Source organism: Lutjanus erythropterus, chromosome 3 (genome assembly GCF_056507025.1).
Source record: "Lutjanus erythropterus isolate fLutEry1 chromosome 3, fLutEry1.hap2, whole genome shotgun sequence".
In the NCBI taxonomy this organism is placed as follows: Eukaryota; Metazoa; Chordata; class Actinopteri; order Lutjaniformes; family Lutjanidae; genus Lutjanus; species Lutjanus erythropterus.
This window is the reverse complement of record NC_139319.1, coordinates 33,652,637-33,669,416: the sequence shown is the minus strand read 5'-3', so window position 1 is coordinate 33,669,416 and position 16,780 is coordinate 33,652,637. Positions and strand designations below refer to the sequence as shown.

General features: G+C 39.4%; 1 protein-coding gene across 2 annotated transcripts in view; it reads left to right on the top strand.

Moving 5' to 3' along the window:
* The first annotated feature begins 2,632 nt into the window (after nucleotides 1-2,632).
* Nucleotides 2,633-16,780, top strand: part of chrna6 (cholinergic receptor, nicotinic, alpha 6) — a 31,780-nt gene continuing 17,632 nt past the window's right edge. Inside the window, exon 1 of one of the 2 annotated variants that reach the window (XM_084715860.1) lies at nucleotides 2,633-2,895. In XM_084715860.1, the coding sequence (XP_084571986.1) occupies nucleotides 2,838-2,895 (58 nt within the window). In that variant the 5' untranslated portion in view covers nucleotides 2,633-2,837. Of the gene's footprint in view, nucleotides 2,896-9,116; nucleotides 9,251-16,780 lie in introns of those variants that run through there. The other variant, XM_084715861.1, reaches the window with a different exon arrangement.

The following is a 16,780-nucleotide window of genomic DNA, read 5'->3' as shown; positions in this document are numbered from 1 at the left end:
TGTGTTTCCTTGTATGTAAATAAATATGTTGCCATTATAAACTGATGCAGAAAAAAGGATGGATCCTAGGATCACTAGGATGCAGGAAATGAAATATTTGATGTTCAGAATTTCCTGGGGCAGGATCCCCTCTCAATACCTGTTGCCTGAAATGTTAAATTGAGACCAGCGCCGTCGGGCACAGGGACCCCAGGAGTCAGAGAGCCCCAACATCTCTGACTGATGAACCAGTTATTGGTATTTCTCTCTGGAAAGGTCCAGGGTATCCTGATCTCTCAAAATAACTAAACCATATTTTGTTGTAAAATTGTACATATTACTCATAGTGTCAGGAGTAACACATTAAGTAATGCCTTACTGTAAATCCACTACTTTTGGAAGTAACAAGACATGTAGGCAATTATTTTTCTCAGATTTATAACACTATTACAATAATAATTACTAAAAATTAAATGGGTCATTCCCCATTACTTTTGTTTTACCTGACACCTGACACTTACCTGTGCAAGGCAGTTCAGCAACATGAGCTTACTTTTCATCATAATTTAATAAAATAACTGTTCATATAATTATTTATTAATCTCTATAACGACCCTTGGTTGATATAGCCAGCATCTTGTGGGCCTTCTTCTACGAAATCTTACTATCTAACCCACAGGCAATAAATTGTAGCTTAAAGACTATGCTGCCCTCTGGTGGTCAGGAGTATTAAAAACTCTTATTAGTGATAATACATACAATGATAGATTAAATAAGTCAGTTTTCACTAAAATAACATAACTACAATAAAATTCAATTATGTAACTACGTAAAAGAATATACCTCAGTGTGCATTAAAGGGATAGTTCACCAAAGAGTAAATATTCAGTCATTATCTACTCACCCTCATGCCGACTGAAGGTTGGGTGTTTTAGTCCACAAAACACTGCTGGAGTTTCATAGAAAAACAGTGTTGCAGAATCACCCAAACCATTTAAGTGAATGGTGACCAGTTTTCTTTCAAGTCAACTTGGCATGTTGGGGCTTTAGGAGACTTGGATTACACCAGATAAGCAGTATGGAGGTATTTTATCTTGTTGTTGTTTTCCTGGTCCTAGTCCTGGTCCTGTTTTTTTTTTTTTTTACGTTTGAAAACAGGTCACCATCGACTTAAATTGTTTAGAAGATTCTAGGAGATTCTGTTTTCCTGTGAAACTCCAACTGTGTTTTGTGAACTAAAAACTAAACCTGACCTTCAGTCGGCATGGGTGAATAGATAATGACTGAATTTTCATTTTTGGCAGAACTATTCCTTTAATATGAGAACTAAAGCAGACATCTAAGAGTAATGCAAATTATTTTCCAAAGTAGCTAATTACTTTTATAATTAGAAATTATTAAATGGTCCTAATTCAATTACTTTCTGATGGAAGTAAAAAGTAGCTACAGCTAATTACAAAATTATAAGATTTTTTTTTTAAGAAAATGACAAGAGTAATAAATTCATCCCATGAACCAAAACTACCAATCCATCGATGTCAACAAAAGAATGTGCACGTGTGTTTTTGTTTTTTGTCAGCAGGTGTGTGTGTCCATGAATAAGCAATTGTGGATAGACACATATACACACACAGGCTCACAAACATTAAGTCTCTCTCTCTCTCTCTCTCTCTCTCTCTCTCTCCCTGTGTGTGTGTGTGTGTGTGTGTGTGTATCACTGAAGGCTTTGTGTCGGCTCGGTTCAGCTCAGCTCGGCTGAGCAGCGTTCCCTTAATTACTCCGTTTGATGACGTCAAACCACGCGTGGAAAATCGCGGTCTAAAATTAAACTTAATCAGCTCGATCCGGAGGCTGGTAAACAGGCACCTGGGGAGCGTCTAATACAAGCAGCGCTTCTCAATGAGGCAGAAACGATGTTCCGGAGCAGCTAAACTTTCCTCAGCAGCGCAGCGCAGTGCTGCAGTTTAGTGGCTGGGAACAGACACAGCAGCATGCTGAACGGACTTTCTCCAGTCTTGGATTTAGCAACGCAAAGAGTGTGAAGTCTGTAGTTGAACGAATCTGGGTGATGTGTTCCAAAAAGATACTTAATTGTCTCATGCGTCAAGACATGGCGTAAAATGCAATCAATAGGTGCAGTGTATGAAATATTCCTCTAAATAAAGTAAGTACGCAGCTCACTTCAGCACCACGGACAGCTCTCGGCTGTGGAGTGAAACTCTCTCTCTGTCCGTGGCGCTGAAATTAGCGCCATTCCTGTCTCTGCAAACATCAGTGCTGCAGTTACATCTCAGAAAACTTTCTTAACATTTCTTAACATTATTAATCATTGTGGTTTTGGCTCTGCCACAAACAAATTAAGGCACATTTGAATGTTTCCTAGTGTGGGTTTTGGCTATTTTACACCATCTTTGCTCTATTCAAATCTTAAACAGCTATGGTGAGCGCAACACTTGCCTTTAGTTTCTAGTTTCTAGTTCCCGGTGCCAAACATTCCTCCAGTATGTAGGCTGAAATTTGTGTTTTGATATTAATTTTCTCTTCCTGTTATACACGGAGTCAAATTACGCATATCATCCCTCAGAGCAATTGTCAGGGCGGTTTTCCCCTCCCTGTGTGGAGTCCGTATGGATGCGCCAGAGGGGAGCTTTGCGCTCATGGGGGAGGGACGAGCCAAGTCAAGTTCGGATCGGATCAGGAAGGAGCGCACCAGCAGAGCGAGTCAGACGGCACCAGGGGAGAGACGCGCGTTTTCGTGCCATTTCACATTATATCCTCCTCTCGTCGATTGAACCGAACGAGTTTCCTCAGAAAAAAAAAAAAAAGTGAAGACGATCCCCAAACGACACGCGGGAGACATGCAGCCGGCAGCGAGATGGACTTTGCTGCTTCTTGTCGTGGGTTTGATGGCGCAAGGTGAGGAGGATTTATCCCGGGTAGCGTTATGTATATAATGTAGATTTGGTCATCTCAGACACATGAATAGGGGATGAAAGGTGTGAGATTTGTGCGTGTCTGTGCCTGGACAATCAGCTTTGTGGTTTTGTGATGGTTTCTATCAAGTTTGTCTTATTCATTTGCTGTGAGAATGAAGCTGAGGAGTTTCTGTTCAGGGCGTAAAAGTCAAAGAACTTCTTCAGCCTTTTCTCTTGTCAACGATAATCAGTCTATAACTTTTTTTTCAGCTTTATTCTCATTTTGAAAATGACAAAATAATCGTTAAAAGGTCCAATGATTTCATACATAACTGTCCATTTCAACCTTATGAATGTATCTAAAATCTTTTTCTCTGTCCACGACTTGGTTTCGTGTTAACTAGGCCAACAAAATGAAATGCAGAAGAATGCGAGAAAAGGCAAATGAATTTTGATGTATGCAAATTTTGTTTTGAGGCGTCAGTCGTGATTTCAGGAAACCAAAACAGATTAGAATTTGTTTGCAGGATCTCTTTCCCTGTTTGCGGCTGGTGGGCGAGTTTGTGGGGTTATACGGGGCCTGCGCCACATTGTTTTATTCAGACAGAGGGCAGATAGACGCTTTTCAGTAGGGCAGATTGCCCGTCTGCAAGCTTTTGATAAAAAAAAAAAAAAAAAAAAAAAAAAAAAAAACTTCTCATCGCAATGTGCGCCTTCGGATAAGTCTGATAACCTTATTTATCCAAATTATGGACCGAATAAAAAGTTATGTAGACTTCTCATTAGTGTCTTTGTTCCTGAACTTCTATGTGAAACGACAGAAATGTATATTTTTAAGTTTTAGAGTGTTTTGAAATCATTTAAAGGTTGATGGTCCTTATCTGTTCAAATTAGCTACTTGAGGGTTACAAGTTGTGTTTAACTAAGTTTTGTATTATGAACAAGGTGTATTGATGACTGGGATTAAGACAATGGAATATATACAACACCCAACACAAGAAAGGGAGCAGGTTTTTTTTTTTTTTTTGCAGCTGTTTGGTTGAAAGAGAGGACAGAGGAGGAAAGAAAGGGTGGAAGGAAGGTGAAGAGGAAATGAGAAAGGAAGGAGGGAAGGGAGGAAGAAAGGGGCTGAGGAGGGAAGGAAGGAAGAGAAAGGCAAAGGAAGGAAGGTAGGAAGGAGTGAAGGAAAGAAGGAAGAATAGAAAGAAGAAAGGAAGGGAGAGAGGACCTGAGGAAGGAAGGAATGAAAAAAGTAATGGAGAGATAAGCAGAGAAAGGATGGATAGAAGGAAGGAAAAGGGGAGCTGAGGAAGGAAAGAAGGGTGGATGTGGTATTATTGGAATGTATGCAAAGACATAATCACTGACCGCATCTGTGGCAGGGGCCTGATGTGTCCTGGAGCCTCTCTCTTGAAGAGATGCAGAGACGTAATTATGCGGCGGCATTTCAAAGCAGTAATGTAAACATTTGCTCCAAGGGCAGAAATAGCAGTTATCTGATTTATGCAAGGTGGCAGATAGGCTCTTTTATGGTTTATCAGGCTACACACATACTTTATTCCATGCATGACCCTCTCGGCTCAGGGGTGTCTGTGTGTGTGTGTGTTTATATTTATGTGTGTGTGTGTGTGTGTGTGTGTTTTGCTCTGTATCATCAGAAACCAAGTTTGTATCATTTGTAAATGTTTGCAGAAAGTCGTAAACCTGAATTTTAATCTGTACTTGAAAATGTGCAGGCTGCTAAAGCAAAGGGACAAAGTGGACAAAAAGTTGAACCAGATATTTACTGGTGTTTACTGGGGAGCGACTACAGTGGCTAATGTTAGCCAGCAGGCAAGCATGTTGATAGGTTGGTTCCAGAATTTACCCTGACACTAAGTACTGTTTTGTGTGATGGAGTTTGGTGTGGTATGTTCAAATTTCATTTCATTCAACAGTATTTCCAACCTGCAACATATTTTAAGTATGTGTTTTACCCACAATATCCACTTGTTGCAACTAAAACATGATTAACAGTTTTCATTTAATGTTTAGGCAACCTGAAGCACTTGGATAAAATTAAAGAAAGATCACAGCCTAAACCTAAAATGTGGGACATGAACCCTTGTTAGTGGTGTCAAAGTCCTGTGCTTTGTACAAACATTCATCCACTTGGACCTCCTCCCTATACATATTTCTGGTTTAGAAGAAAGGCATTTTTTACAAAAAACGCTGCACAGTTAATTGGAATACTATTAAAACCTCAATATGGCAAAGTGCAATATCCCAATTGCAGAAGCTACAATTTCTTTTGATAAAGGCAAAATGCTTGACGAAACAGCATTGTAATGAAATACTGTGGTGCTGCAGAGATGCCCTGGCCAACACATCTTGCTCTCCAGGTGCAAGAAAACATGCTTTTTGTTACAAACTCCAACAAATGTCACATCATCATGACTTTAATAGTTTTTTTCAGTTAAAAAAGTAGCAGAGTAATCATGAAATCATATCACAACATATGCCAAACTAATCACAGCAGCCCTATTTACAACTCTACATACAAATTAGCAAATGACCAGTATTTCACCGTATAAACATTCACTCTGTCTCTTTCTTTCACTTCTATAGAAGCCTGAACAATGGATAACTTCAAACACGCATTTCCTGTTTCAGTGTAAATCTAGAGTTGCGAGGGCTACAATACAATTCTAAAATGATTATTGAAGCATCTTGAGGCATCCAAACCTTTGATTACATTACATAATTTTTTTCTCACTGTGTGACTACTTGCTAATGTATGCAGTATGACTCTTGTTTGGGTTTTCCCTTCAACTTCATAGAAGCCAAAATGCTAACATTTAGAGCCTTTTACCATCTAATTGGATCTGCTGTAACAAACGTACAGCCCGTTCTTCCAACATTGTTACAGGCAATTATAATATCGAGAATTGGGTTTTAAATTCCAATGACTGAATTTTCCGCATCGATTCATAATCTTCCAAGAGGGAATTGCAATATGTCAAAGAATCATTTTCCCCCACCCCTTGTGTGAACTCCTGCTGGCTCTGATGGACACACAGTTCAGAGGTCTTAGACAGTGTGGATGTGCACAGTCAGCCAGTGAAAAAAATACACAGTAATACACAGATGTCTGGAGATTGAATTTTTCCAAGGATGTATCATCACCATGTTAAGTGCAGCATTACACTACAAGACTACAAACTGCAGCATTAGTTTTACAGATCTCTCTCATCATCTCTTCTATCTATTAACCTTATCTGAACAGTGACATCACATCCTCCTGAATGTAGGGAAATGCGACTGTACCATTAGAATCAGAATGGCACTGAAGCAAAGAATCAAGAAATCAAGAAATGTTAGAGGAGCCACACTAATATCAGAAATGGAAATATACAGTATACACTATATACAGTATATCCTCTGGTGGTCTCGTGCTACGACTAATGTGTTACCTCAGCCTGCAGGTATATTCATGATGCTGCCCCTTGTATTCAAATAGAGGCTGCTCTCTTAATGTATTTGAATGCATGACTGACAATCCGGTCAGTGAACTGTGGTGATGAGGTTTGTGTGTGTGTGTGTGTGTGTGTGTGTGTGTGTGTGTGTGTGTGTGTGTGTGTGTGTGTGTGTGTGGTAACAAGGATTATATTGCAGTAACATTTATAGAGCAGAACACAGAGCCGAGGGGGCGTGGCTAAAGACAAACTGAGTCATAGATAAATGCATTGTGAACACCTCACACTGCAGTGATCGCTTCACGGCGCTGTAATTGTCCATCTGTACCCAACCTGTACACTCTATTTCACAGTGCATATAAAGTTCAGAAGCGTTTCTTTTTATTTCTACAAAAAAACACAGTCATCAGCAATACATATGCCAGCACAGGTTTTAAACTCTTTTCCAAATAGCATTTTTACTGAAACAATACACGTACTATCTCAAAGAAGACACATGTTGACACCCTTTTTGTCTCACACTGGCCTCTCTGAGGTTAAAGGTAGGAGATTTGTCCAAATTGTTTGTAAATGAACCAGAAAGATAGTTGATTATTGAGTCTCATTCACCAGATGTCGAATACAGATGTTGTGGGTTGGGAAAGCATCCCAAACACAGCTAAATAATGAGAAAATAAAGAATTACAGGCAGAGAGCAGGGTCTCTGCAGATACAGACACCACTACACAGTTGTAATGATTGAAAGGGAGTGTTTGTAAGAGTCTATGCATTATTTTTTAAAGAAAATGTTGCATATTTTACCTTTCAGATGACATTTCCTGAACCACAGAGAGAAGAATATGGTCACTTCAGGGTCTCATTAACACCTAATCACCACAAAATGTACGTTTAAGACATTTGAGATATTGCAGGATATTGAACTATGAAGGTTGAGTGACTCTTTTACATGAAACATATTCAAATTCCCGTAACCCACTTTTTAGGGCAATGCACCTTGAGGGGAAAGACAAGCAATTTCTATTAGATCTCCTCATTTTGAAGGTGAAAAAAGAAAAAAAAAAAAAATTCTTTCTGCATGAAAATGTGTGAGTGAGCAGATTCATGTGCGGTCTTCTGTGAATGTCATAAAGGCTTTTAATAGCACTATATTGGACCTGTATTATCACTTACATTTGCTGAAAAGATAAAACCAAAGAATTTAAGAAGGAGAAATTGAGAGAAGGTGGTTTGCAGGCTTTGACACAGTGTAGCTAAGAAAGAGCAGGACCAGCTGCTGGCATAAGCACTGTATGCAGTTTCTTAGGGCCACCTCCTCTATGTGGGGTCACACGACCACCGTGACTTTCTGTGTTACTCACTTTGCGGCCACAGTGGCCATGGTGTCCCAACTGCACTGCTAATGTTGCCATCTTCTCCCCTGACTCTTTCCTGTCAGTATGTTTTTTTAGACGCCAGTGTCTAGATTAGAAAAGGTTAGATGTTGAGCCTTGTATGAACAGCTAGAAAATCACCAGGCTATCTAAGTGATACAGAGAGAGTGAGAGAGAGGCTGCCTGCAAGTATGGACAGAAGTGTCAACAATGTGACATAAATTTTCTTTGCTCATGAATCCTAATGTTACACTACAATCCTGAGGTTTACACTGCAGACTGGAGTCTCTGTTAACAGTGAAAAACAGCTTGATCTGTGTTATACTGCTTTGTGTTATGTTTCCTCTACAAAACCATTATACTGCTGTTCATGAGCTGTCCAATAAGTCATTATAATAAGAAACGTTCTCAAAATAATGGATTAGATAAGTCAGCTAATTATTTTGAGAAAGTTTCTTATTAGTTTGAGATACTGAGTCATTATTTTTTATTTATTATAGTTTATTATTAATAATTATTTTGAGATAATATCTAAAATATCATTGCAATTTAATATTTGTGTATATATAGTATATAAAAATAAAATCATACTTAACCATTAAGTTAAACACATTATTTCTGTGGACATCATCATCTTAATTAGGGATGCACCGATACCACTTTTTTTCCAGACAGAGTACAGGTACAAGTTACTTACATTTGGGTACTTGCCAATACCAAGGATTGAAACAGTTACATAATAATGCCATTAAAGTTCTTACAATAACTTTTAAAACATTTTTTCTTTCATTAGATGGTCACTTTCTAAATGTAACAAATCACTGTTGCTGTTTTGTGCTACAAGCGTAACCATAATTACTGTACACATTACATTTTTAGGTTATTTGTAGTAAGTTACTTTACTGATTTGGTGTTCTTTATTAAGCTGTGCAGTTTACAATTTCACATTATTATGGACTTGCAGAATTAAGTTTACAATTATAAATGGTGTTATATATGCAGCATTTTAACTAGTATTTTAATTGCACATTTACACGTGTAGTGTTTAAGTTTCTTCTTCATGTCCCTCTCGTCGATGAGCTCATTAGTTCCTACCTGTCATTGTTTAGGGGGGACAGGTATGAGTGTGGTGCCATGTGTGCAACAGTTTTATTGACCCTGCTGTGAACCATGAAGAGTGAAGTTGCGTGTCCTGTGCTGTCAGGACGTTTTGGTGAAGATTAACTACACAAAGAGAAGTTGTAACAGTTTATTATGAAGAAAAGAGAGTTACAGACTGGTGGCGGCGGTGTTTTTTCTTCGTCTTTGGATTAATTTGCCGAGGCATTCAACTAGTTTACACCCGCCAGGACTTATTGTTCAGCGGCTGGCTGCGGTCTACAGCTGCACTCTGTGTGTTTATTTCAGTTTTACATGGACTTACATGGGATTTTACAGACAGTTTCCAAAGTCTCTGCGGTCATTAATGGGTGATGTTGAGGACAACGAGTCTCTCGCTGATGATGACGACGCGTCCAAAAAAATAAAGAGGGTAAGCTTCACCAAACACCTTGAACTCTGCATCATGGCGGTTCTTGCTGGTCTCGGCATCGGTGCATCCCTTATCTTAATCATGTTTTATTTATTTCTAAAAAAAATGACAATATCAAAAATCATTTACGTGTTAAGTTGACTTGCTCACTTTAATATCTCACTGTGTAGCCATGATAACACAAGTTAGCTAGCAAGCACATAGCAAGAAATCAAGCTTGTTCTCAGGAAAAACTTTTCAGCTGCACTTGACAATAATTACTTTCTAGCCAGCTTTCTTTATTTATGGCTGAAAATCATTGTGGCTATGTTTAGTATAATGTCTTTAACTTTGCAAGTAAACAATACAATAGTAACATAGTTAGTGAGCAAAGTGTGTGTATTAATTCAGTGCAGGTTGTGCTGCAGGATTTTGGGGCCATGAACAAAATCTTGTTTAGGGCCACCTAAATCCTAAGGCTGGCCCTGAGAAAGAGCATTCTGCTGTCATTTTTTTCTACTCCATTTACTGGACACACACATACACACACTCTCACCGTCTATCCCTGCTCCACTATCCTATCCTCTCTGGCTCTTTGCACCTGTCTCCCACATTCTTGTGCCTCCACCACACTTTCTCACTCACAAATCTCTCAGGTTCTGTTGCTGTCATCAGCTTTCCACTTCATCTTACTCAATTGTATCTCTGTCTTTTCCTCTGTCTCTCTCCCTCTCGCCACTTTCCTCCTCCCGTTTAATCTCTGTCAGTTGGCTTCAGCTCATTTCAACTCAGCTTTGCAGTTAGAAAAAGAAAACAAACAGTTTGAGCGGAGCCTTCCAGCTCATCGCAAAGCAATTACTTTTTTTATTCAGCATTTACAATATAAGCATTGTACATGATGAAGATGTAAAAGTAAAAAACACACTTTCTCTTTCACGCCTGTCTGTCTCTCCTCCTCTCTGTCTCTCTGTCTCTCACTCTCCTTTAAAAGCATTTGCATGCTCAGGGGAGAATGGAGGCTAAATGGCTCTCTAACAGTATCCTCTCAAACAGCCCATAAAACGGTCTCTTCTTCTCCATCACTCATTATCTGTCCTTCACTTTTCTCCCCCTTTCCTCCGCTCTTTGTTCTTTTCATACTCGCTCTTCATCATGGCCCTGAATGACAGTCATCTTCAGACTATTTTATCACAGTCTGCAAGTTGACCTCCAACCCTTGTGTCACGAGTGCATTAAATATCTCCTGGGATCTGTATATGAACTAAGTTGCTTTCTAAGTGCTTTTGACAGATTCTGCACATTGAGTTGAATAATTGATATTAAATGTTTGAGTACATGTAAATGCTGCTGACTTTACTGTTCACCAATTCCTCCTCAGCTGCAGATGGCTTCTTGTCTTCTATTTTGTTTTAAAAATTGAATCAAAATGCAAAGATAATCTCAATCAATAATGAAAAACTGCATAGCTATACACAATGCAGTATCATGTAAAAGCAGTGATATCAGATTGCTCTTTACTGTAAATTGTTATTATGTTAGGACAGTGGTAGTCAGTAAGCATGCCTATGCCTCGACAGAAGCTGCTAAAATTAAACCCTGAACCTCTGTTTCATATAAAGTACTGACTTTTAGTAATCTCAGATGCTGATCAGGAGCCAGCTGCACCAGCTGTTCTTGATCAAATGTAGCTTTATAATTGTACATAAGTGTTAAGATTCACATTACTAAATGAAACCAGGCTGCACCACGAAAACAAATTCTTATATAGAGATTACTTGTTAACATATATAATATATATACCTAACTCCTAGGTTTGACTGCTGCTTGGATATATGATTTTCAAAGTGCTGGCTTTAGCCCCTGTTGGCTCCTGAATTTTTGTGCTATGTCAGAAAAATAGACAAGTTTTATAAAATGGAAAGACCTGACGAGCGGACCAATTGCTCTGCTGACAAAAACTTAACCACAAAAAGGCCAAGTCAAACTCGCACCATACATAAAGTAAGGACTTAGTGCCACATGTAGCGATGGCTATGTGAGTCACTCTGTCTGAGAGCCCTAAGAGCTTTCTCTGCTTTGAAACTGTGTTTAACACCATCTAAACTTCATCATCACTTGAAACAAAGGCATCCTACAGAGGCCAAAAAAAACACAGTTGACTTTAGGTTTTTAAAGACAGACATCTTGCAAAAAGGGGCCCCGGCCATAAGCTAATGTTGTCTGGGGGCCTTGGAATACAGATGTTTGGGAACCCCTGGCTCAGTTTACTTAATCAAATGACAAAACTAATGTTAGCCTGGACAAGAGAGTAAAACTAGCAGACTGATATGAACACTTGATCAAAACACAAACTAGTCTTTTATCACAGAAGACATTGTAGGAAAATTACAGATAAATTGATGGCTGAATTCCATTTAGATGAATTCCATTTAATTCCATTTAACTCCTGTAAAAAAGGTCACTATCTGACTGCTTGTGCTTGAGGCCTAGTGAATGGGCTGCATTTTAAGTACAACAGATAGAACTTACGTTAAATATAGAGATGCACAGATTTCCTTTTTTTTTTTTTTGATTCCGATTTCCAGTCTTTCTAAGAACTGTAATTGACAGCGTTCATAAACATAAAAAAATATTCATTAAATACTGTTTTCTCCAAAGTCCTTCACGTTACAGCCAGGCCTTATTATAGTTTTATATTAAGATTATGAATTGGGCGAACGGGATCTTGCGGGATTTCGTGGGACGCGATTTGACGTGATCTCCTGTGGAAGCAGATGTAAACAAACCGGAGACTGAAGTGGTGCAACAATTTGCTGCAGTAAAACTTTGCTGTGAGAAAAACAGATGCAGATGTTAAATGAGTCTGGATGAGAAAATGTTTGAGGAGACACATCAACACAGGTTGTTTATTCTTCAGCCAGAACAGGAGGTGAGATTTTAACTGTCCCTCTGTGAACAGCAGTCTGCTGCTGGCTAACATTAGCCTGAAGAGCTAGAGAGTTTATGGCTGTTCTGAGACATTGTCAGCTGCTCTGTCTGGATATGCGACTTTGACCGGTCATGGCCGATCACGTGAAAACCAGCCTGATTCCGAGCATTGCCATTTAATCGGTGCAAGTCTAGTTAAATATAATCAAGCTGGATGAAAACACAGCTGTCACTGGGAGATTTGATGACCACTTGCTACCTAGCTTACTAGCTCACCTTGCCACTGCTGAATTGGTTTGTAATTGTTCCCAGGACAGTGGAGAAATACAAGACAGTACACAATACACACTAGTTGTGCATGGGGGAACTTAGCTGTAACTTCTACAAAAAAATGGCTCGGACATCACAGTTTTGTCTTGTTACTCTTTACTTGAAAGACTGCGCAGTGTCGGCACTGGACTGTTTACATTCTCTTACGCTAGCCTAACTTCACTTTCTTCTTCTGATTAACCACCTTTTTCACTTCTAACTCTGGTCTGTATTAGCCACTCACACAATTTTTTGTATTTCCTAATACTACAGAAAAGGCATTCATCCTTTTAATATTTTTAACTCCTTTTAACTGTATGTTTTTAACAGTATGAATAACTTTATGAATTACTGTATTTATGAACTAAAGACGTAACAATGGACAGAGCATTCTGTATTTTACAGAACTTGTAACGCTACAAAATAATGTGGCTGTAGAAGTAATGCTACGGAAAGTTACAACTGTATGTCCTAAACTAATTAGCTGGCAAGCTAACTATTCTGGCTCACATTAGAGCAGATATAAACACAGTTTAATCAGTTCTTCAGAATTTGCCCCTCTGTTTTGAGTTTTGAAATGCTACAAAAAGACACCACTCTTCAAACTCCTTAATTGCAAAGTATCTCTCTTATAGCAGCTCCATGTACATCGCCTAACGTGACCAGATTTCTGAAAAGAAAACCAGAGACATTTCCAGTTTGGTGGTCAATATATCATTAAAATATTAAATGTTATCATCTATGAAATAACAAGACAGGTGTGTAGGAGAAGAGTGGACAAACTTGCAAATTCAAGATTTTACAAACAATGTTTCAGTGCAATGAACCAAACCTGATGAAGTTATTGGCACCATAACATTGTTAATAAGATCATGAATCTCTTTTTGCTTTTGAATGTATATTGATTGTAACTGTTTTACTCTAATAAACTATGGTGCATGCTGACCAATGAAATTGGATACTAACAGAGGTACTTGGAAACAGTGTCAGAAAATCATAGTTTACCATGGTGAGTGAAGCTATGGTAAACTATGGACTAACTAATAAAGAAAATGGTCATCTCATTCATATTCCTATCCAGCAGGTTACATAATTGACACCAGCCAGCCGCCAGCTGCTGGTAAAATATGCATGTTGCTGGTAGATTTTCTTCACTTACAAGCCAAAACACCAGATGGTAAACTGTTGAGTGGCTGGTGGCCTCCTCTTCTTCCCCTCTACTCTGTTTGGCTTGAAAAGGTGTTTGCGGGGATGTTATAGATTTAGTTGACACTTATTAGCTTCTGGCTGAGTCTTTCAGAGCAGTTTTCTTTAAAATTAGGTGAGCTAGCAGTTAATAATAGAAGAGTGGCATGAAGATGCAATAGCAAGCAGCTCCCTCTGTTGGCCAAAACAAACACATGATTGAGATTTCAACTAGCAGACTCTGCTGCCTGTTCTTTCTTGCCGGATAGGACACTAACAATGGGGACTGTCCCCAGAAAACAGGGACATCTGGTCACCCTAACATCGCTTCTGTGTGGAGAGAAAGCCAAAGCTTGACAGATATGTATTTTCTAGCAATGGTTGCTAATCTTATGATAATAATAATAATAATAATAATAATAATAATAATAATAATAATAATGCTCACCAAACATCAGTTTGAGATTATAAATGAACAGTGGCTGTGTGGAGGAGGGGTTTACAGGACTGTCTGTTTAGCAGTGAATAAGAAGATGTGTTTGCGATCATGATTCATTTACAAATTGTCATATGCTTAAACACTTTTTTACATCTTAATTTTAATTGTGCATCATAAATAACACATTTTTCATTTGGCTTTTTTTTTCTGTCTCTCGTCCAACTAAATCATTTTCCACCCCTTTACCTTTTTGCCATGTGACATGTTAATCCTAGCACGACGAAAGCAGTCAGTGGAAACAGGTGAGTGACATTGGAAGACTAATAATTGCAAAACATGGAGAGAGACACAGAGAAGGGGGGGGGGGGCATAAAAGTGATAAATCCGGATGAAAGTGGGTAGAACCTGTAGCTCATTTTCTGTCATAATTGGTTCTTTTATGTTTCTCAACGTGAAATGCATCTGACCATGTTAAATGTGTGTGTGCACACGTGTGTGAGAGTGTGTGACTGGATCCTGTTTTGATCAAAGAGCTGGTTTAGTCAGTGGACATGTAACAGAGTGCAGCTCTGCCTTTGTAATTACACTAACAAGCAGATGAAGCACCATGACAGTCCATTTTAGTCCACCTAATTTCTCCATTTCTTTTCTTTTATCTTTTAATTACAATTATCTTTCATCCACCCTTCCCTCCTAATGTTCTATCATGTTCCATTCTTTTCTTTTGTATGGTATTCTTGTGCAAAAAATACAGCTGTGAACATTGTGCAGGGGTTTCCTTTTTGCCAGACATGGATCAGATGCAAAGAGCTTTATCGTGCTGGCTTTAAACTCTATTTAGCATAGCGTTAGCACATGCTAGGCAGCTAACAGTCAGAGGGCTATGAAGTCTGGATTCACATAATCTGCTGAGTGACATCTTCAGAAGTCTTTGCTTCTCCTCTCCTCTCCTCTCCTCTCCTCTCCTCTCCTCTCCTCTCCTCTCCTCTCCTCTCCTCTCCTCCTGGCATTTCTTTATTCTTCTTGTCGTTCTTCTCTAGAACGCTGTCAGCAGGAGTTCAGCACCAGCTGGGTTTCTTGTGTCATTGTTATCGTCATGATGAGGGTTATCTCTTGCCTTTGAGGGAAAGATCTTGATTTAATAGGGTCACCAGTGTTTCATCATTTGGATTTCAAGACCATCTCCAAAGACATCCATTTAATTTTACCCTCATTTATCCCAAACTGTTGGTTTTTACTCAAATGAGGATATTTTTTAAAATGAGCTCAAAGGAAAACAACAGAAGCAAAATCTGCTGGTGTCTTGGAGGTGAGACAACTTCTGCAAAGTTCTTCTGAATGATAGAAGTTTTCTTTGTCATTCTACTTCCCATATTTCCTTGTATCTTTGTTTGTTTTTCCTTTCTTGCTTTCTTTGTCTCTTTTGTGCGTTTGCTCTCAATCCAGCTCTCTCCTGCACCCTCCCCTCCATCCAACAACCTTGAGAGCTGTCCAGCAAAGAAGAACGAGGTATTGATCTGGATATTTTTAGAGTGTGATGGGGAGCGAGTGCGGATTCTTCGTAACACTGGGGGTCTTGAAGGAAGAAGAGTGGGTGATCATCTGCGCAAACTGCATGAGTGATAGCTATTGTGATTCAGCTGGCCTCAAAGTAGCAAACTGTGTGGGGAACTTTCAACCTGTCGCTTTGATATGGTTCACTTTGAAAATGCTTATAGCTTACACAACCAACAAAAATGGGTTTGTCTATGTTAAGAGTCACTATTATTCAATACAATAACTAGATAGAACAACACCTCCATCATAATACTGTGTGCTGATTTCAGCTAAGCACTTAGCGCAATCTTGTCCATGAAACTGATTGGCTAACTTATCATTCTGGACTTGAGTACCACACTCTGAAACTGGATATTGGACTTTAAAGCAGAACAGACACCAGGCTGTTCAGATTGGTGGTCTCACCTCCTCCGCTCTAGTGTTCAGCACCACAGCCCCCCCAGGGCTGCCTGCTCAGCCCCCTCCTGTTCACACTGGACACCCATGACTGCAGCCCCCGACATGGAGACAACTCTGTTATGAAGTTTGCAGATGACACCGTCATCATCAACTGGATTTCAGATAACTAACAATAATCAGGAGGAAATCAACAGTCTTTCAGAGTGGTGCACAGAGAACAACCTACTGCTCAACGTCAGCAAAACCAAGGAGCTGATTGTTGAGACAAAGACTCACACCTGTCTATATCAGTGGAGCTGAGGTGGAGCAGGTGAACAGTTTTAGGTTCCTGGGAATTAACATCACAGAAAACCTGTCATGGACATCACATATCTCCAGCCTGGTAAAGAAGGCTCAGAAACAGCTGTATTTCTCAAGGAGAGTTATAGAGACAAAACTCTTGTGCCATGTTCTTGTTAACTTCTACAGAGGAGCAATTGAAAGCATCCTGACTGGAAACATCACAAACTGGCATTGGATGAACAAGGTCCAGGACAGGAATACTCTACAGCGGGTCATTAAAACTGCCCAGAACAGTCTACTGATCGTCAGTGATACGGGGGAGAGAGGGTGGCTGCACAGAATCCAGAGGATACTAAAAGACTATACCACAGTCTATTAGTATCCTCTGGGCCACCCAACCACAGCCTGTTCGCCCCGCCGACATCAGGAAGGAAATGCAGAAGTATCTACTA